General features: G+C 44.4%; 1 protein-coding gene across 5 annotated transcripts in view; it reads left to right on the forward strand.

Annotated features, from left to right (window-relative positions):
- The window catches only part of ARMC8 (armadillo repeat containing 8), a 118,603-nt gene that overhangs the window by 95,772 nt on the left and 4,020 nt on the right, over window positions 1-18,811 (forward strand). For all 5 annotated transcript variants that reach the window (XM_066350309.1, XM_066350310.1, XM_066350306.1 and 2 more), the window contains 5 exons: window positions 2,651-2,800; window positions 4,190-4,285; window positions 10,424-10,519; window positions 14,922-14,994; window positions 16,318-16,411. In XM_066350309.1, coding sequence (XP_066206406.1) covers window positions 2,651-2,800; window positions 4,190-4,285; window positions 10,424-10,519; window positions 14,922-14,994; window positions 16,318-16,411 — 509 coding nt within the window. The remainder of the gene's footprint in view (window positions 1-2,650; window positions 2,801-4,189; window positions 4,286-10,423; window positions 10,520-14,921; window positions 14,995-16,317; window positions 16,412-18,811) is intronic.

The raw sequence follows: 18,811 nt of genomic DNA on the forward strand, positions 1-18,811 counted from the left end.
GATGTTGAAATTTGACTTATCTAATTTTGGAAAATAAATTTTTCTCATCATGAACCTACTGATATCTGTATAGAGCTACTTTACAAAGCACTTTTATATATTTCTTCTTGTTTTTTAATATTTTTAAATTACAGGTTACTGTCACTATTATTTTGTATTAGTTTCAAGCACACAGCATAGCAGTTAGACAGTCATATGCCTTACAAATTGTCGTCTCCTCCCCCTTATTTGCAGTACCCACCTGGCACCATACATAGTTATTACAATATTATTGACAGTATCCCTATGCTGTATTTTACATCCTGTGACTGTTTGGTGTATGTCTCCTTTGCTTTTATAGCACCTTTGTGAAATAAGCTATGAATAAACTAAGACACAGAGTGATTATATAGCTTGCCCATAACAGAACTGGTGCATAAATGCTTAATAATTTCTGAATCATTTCTAATAAAGTTATTTATAATAATTAAATTTTAAGTATGTATAATTATGAACACAAAGAACCATTTTATCCTTAAGATTTATTAAAGTAAAATCCATTGAAATTAAAAAAAGTAGTCCTACATAGATTTTTTAAAACATAATTATAATATATAGTTATAATTTAATTACTATGTACCAGACACTAAGGTAAGAATTTTATACTTATCTCTAATTTTTTTTTTTTTTTTTGGTATTTTTTTGAAGTTGGAAATGGAGAGGCAGTCAGATAGACTCCTGCATGCGCCTGACCGGGATCCATCCGGCATCCCCACCAGGGGGCGATGCTCTGCCCATCTGGGGCATCGCTCTGTTGCAACCAGAGCCATTCTAGCGCCTGAGGCAGAGGCCACAGAGCCATCCTCAGCGCCTGGGCCAACTTTGCTCCAATGGAGCCTTGGCTGCGGGAGGGGAAGAGAGAGACAAAGAGGAAGGAGAGGGGGAGGGGTGGAGAAGCAGATGGGCGCTTCTCCTGTGTGCCCTGGCTGGGAATTGAACCCGGGACTCCTGCACGCCAGGCCGACGCTCTACCACTGAGCCAACCGGCCAGGGCTTCTTATCTCTAATTTTTATTTTAAGTTATACTGGTATAGATCCACCCTACAGCTGGGACATAGGGAGGGTAAGTAAATTGTTGAAGGCCTCAGGACTTTTGTGATAGAAATGGGTTTGAACCTGTCCCAGGTCCATGTCCTTCTTCTCCCTGTTCGCCCATATCTGCTGTCTTTCACATGAGTTTTGGGATGGAAATAATCATCTGAATTCAGTAGGTTCATGCTTACTTTCACCAGCTTTTAGCACTGCTCTTTCTTGAAAGTCTTTCCCAGGGCTTAACTTTTTTTTTTTTTTTAACCTCACTTTCTACCGAACCGCCTTTTAAACAACTTTCTCAGGGAACATTCCCTATGGTTTCAGTTCCTGGCTTCCAATTCCCTTTACTCTGCAGTTGCAGGGACTTCCATCTAATCTCATAGTTTCAACTCCCACTATTAAAGTGACTTTGAAATATACATAGCCACCCTGGCTGGTTGGCTCAGTGGTAGAGCATTGGCCCAGTGTGTGGATGTCCCAGGTTTGATTCCCGGTCAGGGCACACAAGAGAAGCACACATCTGCTTCTCCATCCTTCCTCCTCTTGCCTCTCTCTTTCTTCCCCTCCTACAGCCATAACTTAAATGGAGTAAGTTGGACCGGGGCACTGAGGATGGCTCCATGGCCTCCGCCTCAGGCACTAAGAAAGAGCCTGGTTGCTAGCAACAAGAGCAATGCCCAAGATGGGCAGAGCACTGCCCCCTATTGGGCTTGCCAGGTGGATCCCAGTCAGGGGACATGTGGGAATCTGTCTCTGCCTCCCATCCTCTGAGTTTAAAAAAAAGAAAAAGAAATCTACATAGCCAAATGTAACTGTCCCCTTTTCCTCAGTTCTGTCACTTTACCTATGGGACTATATTAAAGGGCTCCCTGACATGTACAATTTTAGTGTTGAAAATTGAATTTATCACCCCACTCCTTAAATCTACATTAGCGATCTTATTGTCAGACATACTTTTATTACTTCACATTATGTGTCTAGAAAGGAGAAAAAAAGCAAAATAGCTGCTGGCCACCTGGGTCAGTAGTGTATTGCTTGGCTACACCTCTAGTCCCTGAAGAGGTTCTTTTGTGATACGGCCTAGCCATGTCAGCACCTAGCATAGTATTGTGAACACAACAGGTGTTTCATACCAGTGAAGTTAACAAAACCCACAACTTATTTTTGTTTATAATCAACTACTTTTAAGTCAGTCTCAAGATGCATGGCACAGTGTAGTTGTTAAGTCATTTTGTTATTAAAGTACTCAGAGGGCAACTTGTTAACCATAAGGATATTCTCAAAATAATAATGGATTTTATATTTATTTGAGAAATCTTAAGACACTTAAATGCCTGTGTCAGGAACTAATTACATGTATTTCTAATAAAATAGTATTTATAGAAGTGATGGTTATCTTTCTCTTGACAGACAGAATTATAGGTAATTAATAGGAATCAGAAAAAGAATGTGAGTTACAGTTAAGGATTTTTGCACATTCTGTCAGTACTTTGAAAATAATCAGAGTTACTATTAAAATACATATAATTTAATAAAGCAAATGTAGACATGATTCTTGGAATTTCTTTAATCCTTTCAGAATATGGCATTTCAGGCTGAACAAAAAATAAAAGCAGACATTTTACGAAGCTTGAGTACTGAACAGCTATTCCGGTTATTATCAGATTCAGATTTGAATGTGCTGATGAAGACACTGGGACTTCTTAGAAATCTCCTCTCTACGCGGCCTGTAAGTAAAACCACCCAGGTTTCCAGATTAGCTACCCTTGCATGTGCATTGTAAACCATTGCCCTCCCTCCCTTCTCCCATCACCATCTACCCACAAGTGTGATTGAGAAACTGCTGCTTCCCAGAGAAGCAAGAAGTTGATAGCTAGACCTGTTACCTTCGTAGGTGTTCTGGGAGGTGCTTCACCATAGAGCCACCTGACCCTTCATTCCTGCACTGCCTGTCCTGTCTCTCCTTCCTCCTTGATGCATATAAGCCTGTCTTAGTTTGTTACTTTATTCTTACCTGACTTGCTGGCCAGGGCAGGTTTTCTTACCTGCCTAATCAATTATCTCCAGCCCACATTTACTAGACTGACCTCTGAAGATGTCGGAGAGGCTGAGTCTTGCTTTGGAATCCCTCTCATTGTTCTCTGATGTTTTCTTAGCAACATTGTCAGTGGCCTTTTGTGTAGAGCAGGGGTAGTCAACCTTTTTATACCTACCGCCCACTTTTGTATCTCTGTTAGTAGTAAAATTTTCTAACTGTCCACCGGTTCCACAGTAATGGTGATTTATAAAGTAGGGAAGTAACATTACTTTATAAAATTTATAAAGCAGAGTTACAGCATATAATAATAATTACTTACCAAGTACTTTGTGTCGGATTTTTGCTAAGTTTGGCAGTATAAATCTCTATAAAACAACTTACTATAGTTAAATCTATCTTTTTATTTATATTTTGGTTGCTCCGCTACCGCCCACCATGAAAGCTGGAACGCCCACTAGTGGGCGGTAGGGACCAGGTTGACTCCCACTGGTGTAGATCAAGAAACATGGGTGGTCTCTTCTATGTGCCTCACTTGTTCAGTTTACTTAAACTGAAAGAAAACAAGAAAAAAACAAGGTTACCCATTTCTTCTACCCCACTCCCTACCCCCCGCCTCTAGCAACCACCAAAGTGTCTCTATGAGTTTAATTTTCTTATTTATATGAAAATATTTTTATATACTATTATTTATGTATCACTTGTTTTTTGAGTCTTTATACTTTTATGCCCCAAGATAGCAAGTATATCTGTCTATATCATATTTTCCTTGTGTCTGGCTTCTTCCATCTCCCTCATCGATTTTTATATGCCTCCTTTTTCTTGAATATTTTTGGGCTTGAGGATCCTATATGATTATAATTCTATATTCTGTCAAGCCAAGTGCTCTCTTCCATCTTCAAGTTAAAAAAAGATGTTGAACACAAAATGCTGCTTGAAACTTGATAAGCACTGTTCTTTTTCATCTAGTTCTATATGCGCGGTTTCCTATTTGAAGTAGTTGTGTGATTAGACGCCTTCTGTTCTTTGCTATGGTTTTTTCTTTGTTCCCCAGATAATTGTGGATTTCCCATTGTTTTGCAGCATATAGATAAGATAATGAGTACACATGGAAAGCAGATTATGCAAGCCGTCACTCTTATTCTGGAAGGAGAGCATAACATTGAAGTCAAAGAACAGGTATATGTTCCCCCTTTTTTGAGGAATATCTTCTGATTATATTAAGAAAGATTCTCTACTACCCTTTAAACGCTCTTTAAGAATTCTTCGCTCTGACTGGTGGTGGTGCAGTGGATAAAGTGTCAACCTGGAACACTGAGGTCACCCATTTGATACTACACTTGATCTTAGCCAAAAGGCAAAGAAGTGATAAAGGTCACCCATTTGAAACCCTGAGGTTTCTGGCTCTAAGTGTGGGCTTGTCAGCATTGGGTCGCTGGCTTGAGTGGGGAATTGTCCATAGGATCCCAAAGCTCTCCAGCTTGAGCACAAAGGTCGCTGGCTTGAGCAAGGGGACACAGGTACAGCCCCAGTCAGGCACTTAGAAGAAGCTCAATGTACAACTAAAATGACTCAGTTATGAGTTGATGCTTCTCACCTTCTCTCTCTCTCCCTGTCTCTCTGTAAAAAAATTTTTTAAATTGCCTGACCTGTGGTGGCTCAGTGAGTCAAGCATTGACCTGGAATGCTGAGGTCACTGGTTCAAAATCCTGGGCTTGCCTAGTCAAGGCACATATGAGAGTTAATGCTTCCTGCTCTCTCTCGCTCTCTCTCTCTCTCTGTCTCCTCTCTCTAAAATGAATAAATAAAATCTAAAAAAAAAAAAGAAATCTTTATAAGTAAAAAATAAAATTTTTTTTTTTAAAAATTAAAAAATTCTTTCCCGTGAATAGAAGAGAACATGACCAGAGTTTATAATTTCACCCTCATGTCATCCACTGTACATACTGTCCTGCTCTACAGGGACAGCCACCTTTGATCATTCTACAGTGAATCCTTTCTCCAGGAGTCACCATTTCTAGCTCTCTCTACCACCATACTCTGATTTCAAATTCCTGCAACTCCCTGATAAAATAATCCTTATGCTAGAGGCAGTTTTCATTTCTTTACTCTTCTACATCTCTGTTCTTTGTGTCCCATACTGCTACACATACTGCTCAACTCTGTTGAGTTTCAGCAGGCAAGTTAAGGACAGACAAAAGAAAATACATACAAAAAAAAAAAAAAAAAAAAAAAGCCCTGGCCGGTTGGCTCAGCCGTAGAGCATCAGCCTGGCGTGCGGGGGACCCGGGTTCAATTCCCGGCAAGGGCACATAGGAGAAGCGCCCATTTGCTTCTCCACCGCCCCCCTCCTTCCTCTCTGTCTCTCTCTTCCCCTCCCGCAGCCAAGGCTCCATTGGAGCAAAGATGGCCCGGCGCTGGGGATGGCTCCTTGGCCTCTGCCCCAGGCGCTAGAGTGGCTCTGGTCGTGGCAGAGCGACCCCCCGGAGGGGCAGAGCATCGCCCCCTGGTGGGCAGAGCTTCGTCCCTGGTGGGCGTGCCGGGTGGATCCCGGTCGGCGCATACAGGAGTCTGACTGTCTCTCCCCGTTTTCCAGCTTCAGAAAAATACAAAAAAAAAAAGGAAATACAGAAACTATGCATTCATCATTCAGCTGGTCTGGCCTGGAAGCAGCTATCGGCAGTACACAAATAAGTGAGGCTGTCTTCCAATAAAATTTTTTTAGTTTTATTCATTTTTAGAGAGCTTGGGAGAGGGAGAGAGAGAGGGCAAGAGAGAGAGAAGGGCAGGGGGAGGAGCAGGAAGCATCGACTCCCATATGTGCCTTTACCAGGCATGCCTGCGGTTTTGAACCAGCAACCTCAGTGTTCCAAGTTGTTGCTTTATCCACTGCACTACCACAGGTCAGGCTCAATAAAATTTTATTTACAAAAATAGGCAGTGGGTTGGAATTGGCCCACAGGCCATGGTTTGCCAGTTCGTACTCTGTATCTTTGATTACCATTTGTTCACGTGAGTGTGTGCGTACATGGCTTTTATCTCTGCTCTCTCTAGATCACATGTGAAGTTGGCTTGGCCTGAGAACGAATTAATCTCTTTAAGATTTGATTTCTTGGCCCTGGCTGGTTGGCTTAGTGGTAGAGCGTCAGCCTGGAGTGCAGGAGTCCCGGGTTCGATTCCTGGCCAGGGCACACAGGAGAGGCGCCCATCTGCTTCCCCACCCCTCCCCCTCTCCTTCCTCTCTGTCTCTCTCTTCCCCTCCCGCAGCTGAGGCTCCACTGGAGCAAGGTTGGCCAGGGCGCTGAGGATGGCTCTATGGCCTCTGCCTCAGGCGCTAGAATGGCTCTGGTTGCAACAGAGCGATGCCTCAGATGGGCAGAGCATTGCCCCCTGGTGGGCATGCCGGGTGGATCCCGGTCGGGCGCATGCGGGAGTCTGTCTGACTGCCTCCCCGTTTCCAACTTCAGAAAAATACAAAAAAAAATTAAAAAAAAAAAGATTTGATTTCTTATCTCCATAGGAACATTTACAGTAGGCGTTTTGTAGGTTTCAAAGCAGAGCTAGAGTTCACTGTGCCATGTTCTACAAGCCTGAGGAGCATGGGAATATTCTAACACTCCCAAGAGGGGAGTCACTCGCTTACCTTGCTGACCCAGTCTATTCTGAGGACTAGTTCCTGAAATCCCCCCTCATGTTCCGTCTTAGTGGGTAAGAGAGGTGAAGTTCTTCCCTAGGTGACTCTAAGGGTGTTTGTCATTTTCTTCTCTTCCCAGGAATACCTAGATCATGAAGCCCTTAAAATTCTTATCTATGGTTACAGTCATCTCTAGTATTTTCTCTAACGCTGCTCTGGACAACTCGTAGGACTGAGTCTTCCTGGTGAGGAATGGGAGGAAAATTGAGAACAAGAGCGAAAGTACCTGTGATTCTTCCACATGCTTCTCCTCCTAACTCCCAGCCAGGCTTGACTTCTTCTCCCATCCGGGGCTTCACTCTCTGCAGTTTGGTTTTGTCTTGATAAAGCCTGGTAGTACCTAGTTGGTGAGGACTGGCTCACCACCACCAATAAATATCCTGCTGGCTTGCTCTTGGAAGGTGGGATTATTGTAAAGCTTGCTTTTCTGAGTCTTTCCGTATCACACGGAGGAAGAACAGAACTAGAAGGAATGTGGTTGTGTGAGACTACAAGCTGACAGAGTCCTTGCAGTTTAGATTTGGGGGGACAGAGGTGTGGGGGACTGGCAGTAAGCTGACAGGGTTTTTGCTGCCCATCCCCCACCTTACTTGCTTGATTAAGTTGCTAAAGGCGAAGCTCTGCCCCACAACCTCTGACTGTTGAAGTTGCTAGAGGCAATTTACATGCCCTTCCTCTCACTCTGTTTGTTCTGCTGTTGGTTGATTTCAGTTATGCATGGTGGGGGGATTCCTGCTTATGCCTCAGATACGTAACTGTATCAGAGACTTCCTTATTTTCATACAGCTCTGCACTATATAATTAAGCAAACCAGGGGTTTTTGCTTCTGCTCTGGCTTGCCGTCAGCTTGCAGAGACCGCCCGATCCCATCCTTTTTTTCTCTGAGTTTATTTCTTCATTCCACACTGACCTCACTCAGGACCTGTACAATTACTAGTCTTGCTGGTCCGCGGCAGTGGTATTTCCATGCAGTTTTTCATTTTGCCTTCGCCATTTAGGTTGATGGTGCCAGATTTGGATTGCAAGAATGGTAAGACACAGGTTGGGAAGGAGGAAGAGAGGGGTGTATACTCACTGTGTGCAGTGGCCCTTTCAGGTGGGGCTATAATGTAGGTTGAGCAACCTACATTCACATGAGTCTGATGTCATCTTGAACTTGGACCCCTTAAAAACAATTTGACTGTCAGCCCCTTCCCAAACTAATTCCATTTGTAAAGCTCATGTTTGTCCCCTCATAAGATTGTTCCCGCAAGAGACTAACCAAAAGTATAATTATTATTAATTTTCTTAGGCATAATGACAGTATTATAGTATGTTGGAAAATGTTATTATTTTTAGTATATTCTAAGATACTTAGAGGTGAAGTGTCACGATACTTTGCAACTTTCTTCTAAATGATTCAGGGGAAAAAAGAAGTAAAGAAAAAGTAAACACTTTCAAATACATGTACTACATGCACATACCCACATTCTTTAGAACAAATATGGCACAATGTTTATGAAGTTGCATCTAGGGGATAGTATACGAATAAGTGTTCATTGTATTGTTTGTTCTTTAAATTTTTTCAGAACTTAATAATTTTCAATAATAAAAAGTTAGGGAGAAAAATAGTCCTAACCCATTTATACCCCTTTCTTTTTAATCTGTCCTGTGAAATTCAAGGTGGTTGCGCCTGCCAAGACTTCTGACAGGCTTACTGTGTACCAGCTCACTTTGAAATCTGGCATCTTAGCCTTGGCCAGTTGGCTCAGTGGTAGAATGTTGGCCTGGCCTGTGGATGTCCTGGGTTTGATTACCAGTCAGGTCACACAGGAGAAGCAAACATCTGTTTCTCTACCCCTCCCACTTCCCTTCTCTCTACCTCTCTTCCTCTCCCACAGCCATGGCTCAGTTGGTTTGGGAGCATTGGCCCCTGGTGTTCAGGGTGGCTCCGTGGAGCCTCTGCCTCAGGCACTAAAATAGCTCGGTTGCGAGCATAGCCCCAGATGGGGTTGCTGGGTGGATCCTGGTAGGGGTGCATGCAGGAGTCTGTCTCTCTATGTCCCCTCCTCTCACTTGGAAAAGAAGAAAAAGAAAAAAACAAAATCGAAAAAAGAAATTTAGCATCTTCCTCAGGTCATCTCTCTCCTACTTCTGTGGCCTATCAAGGTCTCCTTGTTAAGCTGTAAGTGCCTCTGAGAGTCTTTTCCTCTAGTCCCAATGTGGTATTGTCCTCAAGATGTATGTCCTTCCAGCTGGCACAGGCTCCCTCCAATCTCCACATCAGGCCACTCTCAAAGGAAGAGACTGTCCTTATCAGCTATTGTGACACTCACAGCCAGACCAGCGGGAGGCAGAATTAAAGTAAAGATGAAAGGATTCTCAGCTTGACCTTTGGTGGCGCAGTGGATGGAGTGTCAACCTGGAATGCTGAGGTCGCTGGTTTGAAACTCTGGGCTTGCCTGGTCAAGACACATATGGGAGTTGATGTTTTCTGCTCCTCCCTGCCTTCTCTCCCTTTCTCTCTCTCCCCTCTCTAAAATTAATTAATTAATTAATTAATTAATTTTTAAAAAAAGACTCTCGGGTAGGGAGACCAAGCCAGGGCCATCCTTAGCAATCCAATAGACTTTACTAAGCACCTGTAGTGTGAATGCACTCCACAGGGTATCAAGATGAGACAGGAATGAGACACATGTCCTAATTTTGAAGCCTTCATACTAGTGCATTTCACTGTGATGTGACTGAGATAAAAACAAAGACCCAAGAAAACACAAAGTAAGCATGCCTCCTTGATACTGCAAGTCAGGAAAGGCTCTTTGGAGGGAGTGACACTGAGTCCAGAAGCACAGTCAGGAATCATCAGAGGAAATGGTGAGAGGTGGGGATGGGCTCTAAATTTATTTTTATTTTTTATTTTTTATTTATTTATTCATTTTTTAGAGAGGAGAGAGAGAGGGAGAGAGGAGAGGGAAGGGGGGAGGAGCTGGAAGCATCAACTCCCATATGTGCCTTGACCAGGTAAGCCCAGGGTTTCGAACAGGCGACCTCAGCATTTCCAGGTTGACGCTTTATCCACTGCGCCACCACAGGTCAGACGATGGGCTCTAAATTTAAATAATTTTCTCCAACTTTATATTTTACTTCCCTTTCTGTTTCTCTAATAGGTTTCAAAATTTGAGGTCCTAATTGCACATGGCTAGTGGACAGGGTTCAGGCCTCCAGAGCAAGTAGCATCTGGAGAGAGAGGGAGGGGACTTGTGACATTTACGAAGCTTCCACCAAAGAGGCCACCTCTTTGAAGAAACCTTGTGGGGTAGTAACAAGAGCTTCGCATAGAATGGAGTTTTCAAGAAAATAATATTAAATTATATTTTCCCTTCCATGTTTGTGATAGCATGAACTATACAACATGCTTGTCTTTCCCCAGCAATGGCTTATGCCCAGAAATAAACCACTGACAAATTCGGGTTCCTTAGGCATAGTTACTGTTGTTGGCGGTAAGGCCAGGAGGTGAGAGAAATCAAGGCAGTCTGAGCGGAACTGGTGAGAATTCCCTCTGGGAAATTGCCCAAGTTCTTGAGAAAACTTGCATTTTGGGATTTGAGAGCTTTCCTTATCGCTGGCCCTTTGTTCTTTTCCAGACACTGTGCATCCTAGCCAACATAGCAGATGGAACAACGGCAAAAGAACTCATTATGACCAATGATGACATCCTGCAGAAAATCAAGTATTACATGGTAGGTCTTTGTTTCCTTTCACTGCTCTACACTAGCTGCACATTAGAAGGCAGGAGCTTCCAACAGAGTCAAGGGACTCTCTTCTATCCTGAAGAGAAAGGACAGCAAGTCCTTGAAGCTCACTCCATTTGGCAGTATTACCACCAGCTCCCCACTCCCCACCCTTGTCATCTGATTGCCTCCCTCTGATTCAGTGAAGACTGGCCTTCTCTCAGCATCCCCCAATCCCTGTCTGCCCTCAGGGCTTTAATCCTGTGTGGATGAACCCTCCAGCCCTCTTGCAACTGTTCTTTGACCTGTTTGCTTTCAAACACAATCTACTACCTGCTTCCAAACATTTCAGCCACCTACTGTCCTGATGATACCCTGTATTTACCACCAGAAACTGCCTATTGCCAAAATTCAAATATCAAACAGTACTCCTCCTTTCACTCCATGGATGTCTTCTAGCAAAACCCTAACCATGAGTGAACCTGTGTTCTCTGCCTGCCATGTCAGAGCTAACAACTGGAGAGAGTGGCACAGAACCAGCCTGACTGGTCTCATGTACATTCACGTTTACAGACCCAGATCGGCACTCACCACTGCCTATTACCCTCCTGTGATGCCCCAGCAAGCTGGCACCTCCACAAGAGTAGGTTCTCACTTTCAGTCTTCAAACCTTACCTCTTCTACCCCTCATCATTCTTGCTAAGGACTTCTCTTTTTGTTTTAAGAAAAAAGAAGACCCTGGCCGGTGGTTCAGTAGGTAGAGTGTTGGCTTGGCATATGGACATCCCGGGTTCAAGTCCCGGTCAGGGCACACAGGAAAAGTGACCGTCTGCTTCTCTCCCACTTCCTCTCCTTCTTGTCTCCCTTTTCCCCTGCCAGAGCCAGTGGCTCAGCTGGTTCCAGCACGGCCTCAGGCGCTGAGGATAGCTAGGGTTGCTCTGAGCAGTCAGCCTCAGGCACTGAGCATAGCTCGGTACTCAAGCCCCAGTTGGGGTTGCTGGGTGAATCTTAGTCGCAGCGCATGTAGAAGTCTGTCTGTCTCCTCTCACCTAAAAAAAAAAAAGAGAGAGAGCTAGAGAGAACAAAGAAGCCAAAATCCTTCAGTGGCTCCCTCTTACACCTTGAAGAAAATCTATACCCCCTAATGGCCTGTGAATCCTGTATGACTTGATTCATCTCTTTCCCAACTCATCTCATTCCCTTCTTCCCTTTCTTCACTACACTGACCTCTTTCAGCTTCTCAAAAAGGCCTGATTTTTACTTCCTTCACACATGCTGGCCCAGAACACTTTTCTCTCTGCTCCTTCATGGCATGCCTTCTCACCTCTCAGATTTTGGCTCAGCTGATGCTTTCTTGTGGGCTCTCATCTGTGTGGGTCATTCTTTGTTACCTCATTCTGTTCCCTTCAGAGCACTTAGCTCAATTACAGTGATATCTGTGCGCCTGCTGAGTGTGAGCTCCATGTGGGCGGGAATTGTATCACTTTTATGCACAATTGTCTATCCATTACCTTAGACAATGGCACTTAGTATGTGCTCAGTAAATATTACTGAATGAAAACCTTACTGCTTCGGTCAGGAACTGCCTTATCTTTCCAGTATCAGATTCACAGAATATCTGTAATCTTATAAAAGATTCTCTTGATTTCCTATACCCATCAGGGCATGCTGCTATTCAAAGCTAGACTTCTTAAAGCATCTTATACATGTGCTGTCTTCTTTCTCACTTCTAAATTCCCTCTTTAACCCACTTCATGGCCTCTGCCTCCATCGCTTTACTTGAACACTTCTGGTTAAGGTCACCAATGACGCTCATGATGCCAGTTTCAAAATATAGTTTACTTATCTTACCTCAGTTAACACTGACTTCAACTCAGCTGACTGTCTCCTCCTCCTGGAAACATTCTTTTTTTTTTTGGTTTCCGTGACACCAGCTGCCCTGCTTAGCCCTGGATCTTCTGCTCTTCTCTCTGCATGCTCTCCTGAGGACAGTGCCTCACAAGCTTGGTCTTTCCTAGGACACAGTGGAATCTCCTCGGGAGCTTTCAAAGGCCATTGCCTGACCCTTCCTTCCAAGATTCTGATTGACCAGGTCAGGGACACAGCCTGGGTATTGGGTTTTTAAGTTCCTTGGGTGGTTCCCCTGCACAGCCAGAGTTGAGAGCCGCTGGTTTCATACACTCCCACAGTGTTTGCTGTCACTGCTCTGCTGATCACTTCCACGTGTACACCTCCGCCTAGACTCCCTCTTCTGGTCTCGGGACTAGTGTGTACGCCTACCTACTCAGCATATCATGTGGCTGTCTGAAGCCTCTTAAAGTTGATTTTTACAAACAAATTTTTAAATATCTCCCCTAAACCTAAATTTCTCCTCTCCTGAGTTTTTCCATCGCAATATAGTACCTCTGCCATCCACCCCATTGCTCAAACCTGGGAGTCAGTATTGATTTTTTCATCTCTTTCACCTCCGTAATCCAGTTAATCAGCAGGTCCTGTCAGCCCTTCTTTCCAAATTGAGCTGGAATCTGTTTACTTCTTTGTATCACCAGCAGCCTCCCCGTAGGCTAGGGGTCGGGAACCTATGGCTCACGAGGCAGATGTGGTTCTTGTGATGGCTGCATCTGGCTCACAGACAAATCTTTAATTAAAAAAATAATAATGTTAAAAATATAAAACATTCTCATGTATTACAATCCATTCATTTCCTACCGCTCATGTTCATGGTTGCGGGTGGCTGGAGCCAATCACAGCTGTCCTCCGGGACAACACCAAATTTTTATTGGATAATGCATAACATACATGGGTCATTGTATGACTCTCACGGAATTACATTTTAAAATATGTGGCGTTCATGGCTCTCTCAGCCAGAAAGTTTCCCGACCCCTGCCCTAGGCCAAGCCGTAGCACCTCATGCCTGGTGGACTAAAATAGCCTCCTGGACACCTCTACACTGTCACATAATTGCTTCAGCCCAAGTGAGCTTCTAAAACGGTGAATCACATCTGGCTCCTTCACTGCTTAAATCCTTCAGGGGCTTCCTATCAACACGAAGTCCTCACTCCAGCCTACAGGGCCCACAGTTTAGCCATGCCCACTTCCCTGAGCCAGTGTTACTCCATTTTGCTTTTTCAGTACACACAACCATGCAGCTCCTTCTTACCTCAGACCTTTGCAGGAGCTTTCCCTTCCTCTCAGAACCTCTAGTCCCTGCCTCTTTGAACAACTGGCATCTTCTTCAAGTCCCTGCTTAAATGTCACCTTCAAAGAGCTTTTCTGTTCACTCCACCTAAATTAGGATCCTACCCATCCACCTTCCAGTTCTCTATCACAGCAATTTCTTTCTCAAAAAATATTTATTTGAATGAATGATGTACATATACATAGCAAATGCTGATTGTTATACTGTATAAGTTTATTTACTCAACAAATATCAATTGTTGGCCTGGGGCTAGGAGCAGATAATTTTTGTTTTGTCTTAATGGAGCACAAGTTGGACATTTCTTTAAAAGTCTTGCCTTATAGAAGGGAAAGAGTCACCAATCATAGAATTCTGATGGAGGAAGCCTCATTTACTTCTTTGTCTCTGCTTGGTTGAGATGGCTGTACTTTCAGTATATAGAGAAAAACAAGTAGAATTGTGTTTCAGATGAATAGGAGGCTCCTTAACAATAGGAGACATTCCAGATAACTCAGGCCTGGCCTGTGGTGGCGCAGTGCATAGAGCATCGACCCAGAATACTGAGGCTGTGAGTTCAAAACTGCAGGCTTGCCTGGTCAAGGCACATAGAACAAGTAATCAATCAAGGAACAGCTAAAGTGAAGCAACTATGAGTTGATTCTTCTCACTTCCCATATCTCTTTCTCCTCTCTCTATAAAATCAATAAATAAAATATTTTTAAAAAAAGATATATTAAGTAAAGACTCAGTCAAGTTTTGGGAGATATTCTGATAGAAATAAGAGTAATTTGAATCATATAATTAATAGCTGAAGATATAAATAACAAATGCACATCTATCCAATGTATTGGCTCCTAGTGACCTAAAAGTTTCCTAATATAAATAAAGCATAGCTTCAATCAAAAGCATAAAATTATCTTAAGCCAGTGTGTATTGAATGATAAATTACAAATGGCACCAATGGTCTTAGAGGTGTTTTGTGTGGCCACCCAGAGGGTATCTAAATTTTGAATGTGAGTGTTTTGGCAAGGCTTAACTCCCCAGTTTGCCAGATTCTCCACCATTCCTTGTTGCCTTTAGTCCAGTTCGTTCACCCATTAGTGCCAACTTTGTGGCCCCTCAAGACATTTGAGTTTGAAGCAGGGGCTGTTGGGATTGCTTATAGTATGTCACCAAAAACTGATCTAAAATGAGATTGCCTCCATTTTTATTTTCCTCTTCTGCATCAAATAGGGTCATTCACAGGTCAAACTGCAGCTTGCCGCTATGTTTTGTATATCAAACCTCATATGGAATGAAGAGGAAGGTAAGAGATTGGTGAGATTTGTTCTGAAGAAAATGATGGGAAGAAAGTCCCGCTCAGGGAAGGCAGCAGGTGCCCCTGCGATCCTGGGTGGAGGCACCGCTTACTAGGCCCCAAGCCCAACAGTGTCACCTTGAGAAACCATGGGACTAGCCTGAGTCAGCTGGACAGTTAACACTGAGCCCACCTTGGAGTCAACACTGTAGAAGTAAGTGACAGCCCTGTCCTTGAGAGCTGAGGAGGAGGATAGTGAGATGCACTTGAAGAAGATGAGAGGTGAGAGTGAGTAAGAGGATGGGCCTTTTGTTGTGTGCAGGAGGACACATATAAGGACTCCAGGCAAATAAGCTTAATGGAGAAGAGGGTGCACTGGTGGGAAGTGAGAACTGCAGTGTGACTGTGAAGCAGTCAGTGTGTCAGGAGGCCTCTGTTGATCAGAGCTTGCCCACCTTGGCTTAGAATCTCCAGGGGGTTTTGCCACCAGACCAATTAAACCTGCATCTGTAGGAATGGGCTCTAGGCATGAGTGGTTTTTAAAACTCTCCAGATGCTGGAGAGCACTGGATCTCAGGGCTGGGTCGGCTGCATAAAAATCACTTGGGCAATGTTTTTAAATGCAGATTTCTGGGCTCCACTCCTAGAGATTCTGGTTGACTGGATCCAGATGGGGCTCATGAGTCCCGGTAGCTCTGCAGTGAGGAGGAAAGCCTCCAGGCGATTACTCTGTTCAGCAGCTGTCTCCCAAACAAAACAAAAGGAAGAGAACATAGATTCAGCACACAGGCCCTAGAATCCAAGTACCAGTAGTCTGGGTGCCAGGGAAACAAGGCTGCCCTCTGAAGGCCCTAGTCTAGCTGGAAGAGAGACCGGAGCCATAAGAAGTTGGAACTGCCACGTGCTGACGAGAGGCAGCAGGAAGTGCTGGGAGGTCAGTGGAAGGTAGAAGAGAACAGGAAGAGGAGAATAAGACCTGTTTGGGGTAGGAAGAGTCTGGCTTGGTGTGTCCACTGGGCTGAAGCTGGGGCCCAGTGATGGAGGACCTTGTGCCAGGCTGAAGAATCTGACCTGGACCTATAGTCTTTGGAGGAACTAATGAGGAGCAGAACTCAGGATGGACTGCTAGAAGGAGGGTTGAGAGAGAGCAGTTAGAGTGCAGTTGGAGAATCCAAGTAGAAGGGGACCCAACTACACAGAGATAGTGGAGGCCAAGGGTGATGAGGGGTGTGGGTGAAGGACACTGGTGAGTCTCTAGACTGATGATTATACACCAAGGAGAGCAACTGCCTGGGTCATGTGCCCAGTAACCTTTTAGCTTTAATCTCTTAGGTTCACAAGAACGCCAGGATAAATTACGAGACATGGGCATTGTAGATATTCTACACAAACTGAGTCAGTCACCCGATTCAAACCTTTGTGACAAGTGAGTATCAAAAGGGCCCTTCTTTGGGATACATTGGATTCTTTTATGAAAGAATTTGAATTGCTTAGTATTTCACATGGCCAAACTTAAAAGCTTTTAGACACTTGGGTTCCCTTTTTAATTTTCTGTGAGCCAATGGTGTGACATTTGAGTAAGAGATAAACTAATAATTAGCAAATTAATAGAGATTCTCATCTTACTGTGAATTACCAAGAGCCTGGGCCATCTTAGTGAGTATCTGGCAAGAGTCCAGAGGCTACTCCTTTACATTCCCTTAATCATTAGAATAGAAACACATGGGGCCTTTTGGGAAGCAGACAGGAAGTATTCATTAATACAATGAGCTCAGAACCTCACTCAGTACCTGCCTTGTGCCAGCCTGGCCTGGCTGCTGCGGACACAGCAGTGACCACTGAGGAACCCCTGTTGTCAAAGAGCTCACCCTATACTAATTGAGGCAAGAGACATAATCAGAGACCCCTCTACCCTCAGAATAGCCAGGTGTTCTTCCCAGCTGTTTACACCGCCTTATAACAGCCTTCACTTTTCAGCTCACTTCTGTGCTTACCAGGAACAACGGCAAGGAACATCAGTTCTTTTATTCTCTTAAGCATGGCTCAGAAACCTTCATGGTTTGGCTCTGCCTTTCCCATCCCATGTTCCCCATCCAGCTGCATGCCCGCCCTCCCTGTCCTCTTCCGGGATCACAGCTTCCTGCATTTACATGCCCTGCTCCATCTTGATTTGCCGTCTTAGTCTGCTCTCCTCCGAATCCCCAGTCATTCAACAGATATCTGTTTGCTTTTTAATGCTAACCTCTACCTGGCACTGTTTTATGCATTGGTTATATAATAGTGAATAAAATTAATGAAGTCTTTGCCCTCATGGGACTTACATTCTAGTACAGAAGATAGTAAGAAAATGAATATGTAATATGATAGCAGATAAGGAGATATACTATGAATAAAAAGCAAGATGAAGGACTGGAGAGTAAGGAAATTTTGTTTCTTACAGATCAGTCAATAAAGTCCACTGTGAGGACGTGACAGTTGATCAAAGACCTACATGAAGTGAAGTCTGCCAGGCAGATGTTTAGAGAAAGAGTGTTCCAGGGAGATGGGCACTGAGTTCTGGCCCTGAAGTGGAAATGAGCTTGGCCTGTTCAGGGAGCAACAGGAAGACCTGGGCTGGAGAACAAGAAGCCAGGGGACAGTGATGGAAGTGGGCTCAGGGAGGTGGGGGAGGGGCAGTGGAGGACCTGGTGGCCAATTGTAAGGACTACAGACATTACTCAGAGTTTAATAGGAAGGCACTGGAGAGTTTTGAGCAAGAAAGACATCTGATTTTGAATTTTTAGAAGATCACTCTGGTGGCTGCGAGAAAATTGTCTCTAGCAGGGCAAGAATGGAAACAGACCAGTTAAGGGCTTTTGTCATGTACATTAGAGATGAGGGTGGTAGTGATAGCAGTGGTCAGATTCAGGATTTAATCTAAAGGTTCAGCCAACAGGATTTGCTCAGGGATTCAATATAGGATGTTAAAGAAAAGAGGGAAGGAAATGCCTAGGATTTTAGCCTGAGCAACTGCTGGGGGGCTGTCACTTACCAAGACAGTGAGGACGTAAGGGAAGTGAATAGGGGAAGGGAGGACCAAGAGTTGTTGGTGCAGCCAAGTCTGCGATGCTTGTTAGACGAATAAGGGACGCAGAAGAGTAGACGGTTGTAAAGCCATGGAGAGGAGGGCTAAGGTCCGTGCTCTGGGCCTCTCAAGCATTTAGAAGATGAGAAAGATCCAGCAAAGGAGCAGAAGAAGCACCCAGTGAGGCAGGCAGGGCTCTAGGTACGTAGGTGTCCTGCAAGCAGGGGAAGAGAATGCCTAGACAATGGCCTTATGTTCTTCAAAACTCTGAAAAGTCTTGCCTGATACACTCTTTACCTTAACCCCCAGCCTATGCCAGGGACCCCTTCTGTGCTCCCATAGCACCCATAGAACATGCCACACTGTGTCATAGCTGTCTGTTCTACCAAAGGGAAGAGGCACGTGGTAACTGCTCCTTGAATGAATGTCTGCCAGACTCGGGAGCACACAGAGTTGGGCCACTGCCTTCCTAAAGCTTGTCCAGTGGGTTAAAGAGAGAAGTCCCCGAATAACTGGAGCCCAAGGCTGCTGCCCAGATGAGTGTCACTGCCAAGGCAAGTCAGAGTCATTCACAACATGAAGGCTGGGTTTGAGCAGTGCCCTGAGAACTGGAGCCTCCATCTCCACCTGCACAGCAGCAGTAGCCGCTGCTGACTTCAGAAGGGCTCTGGCAGCCCATCTCTCTGGCTCTGAGCCCCATTATTCCCTGAGTAGTTCTCCTGTGTTTGCTCAGAAATGAGAAGAACTCTGCTGCAAGCCCTC

The sequence above is a fragment of the Saccopteryx leptura genome, chromosome 10 (genome assembly GCF_036850995.1).
Source record: "Saccopteryx leptura isolate mSacLep1 chromosome 10, mSacLep1_pri_phased_curated, whole genome shotgun sequence".
Classification (NCBI taxonomy): domain Eukaryota; kingdom Metazoa; phylum Chordata; class Mammalia; order Chiroptera; family Emballonuridae; genus Saccopteryx; species Saccopteryx leptura.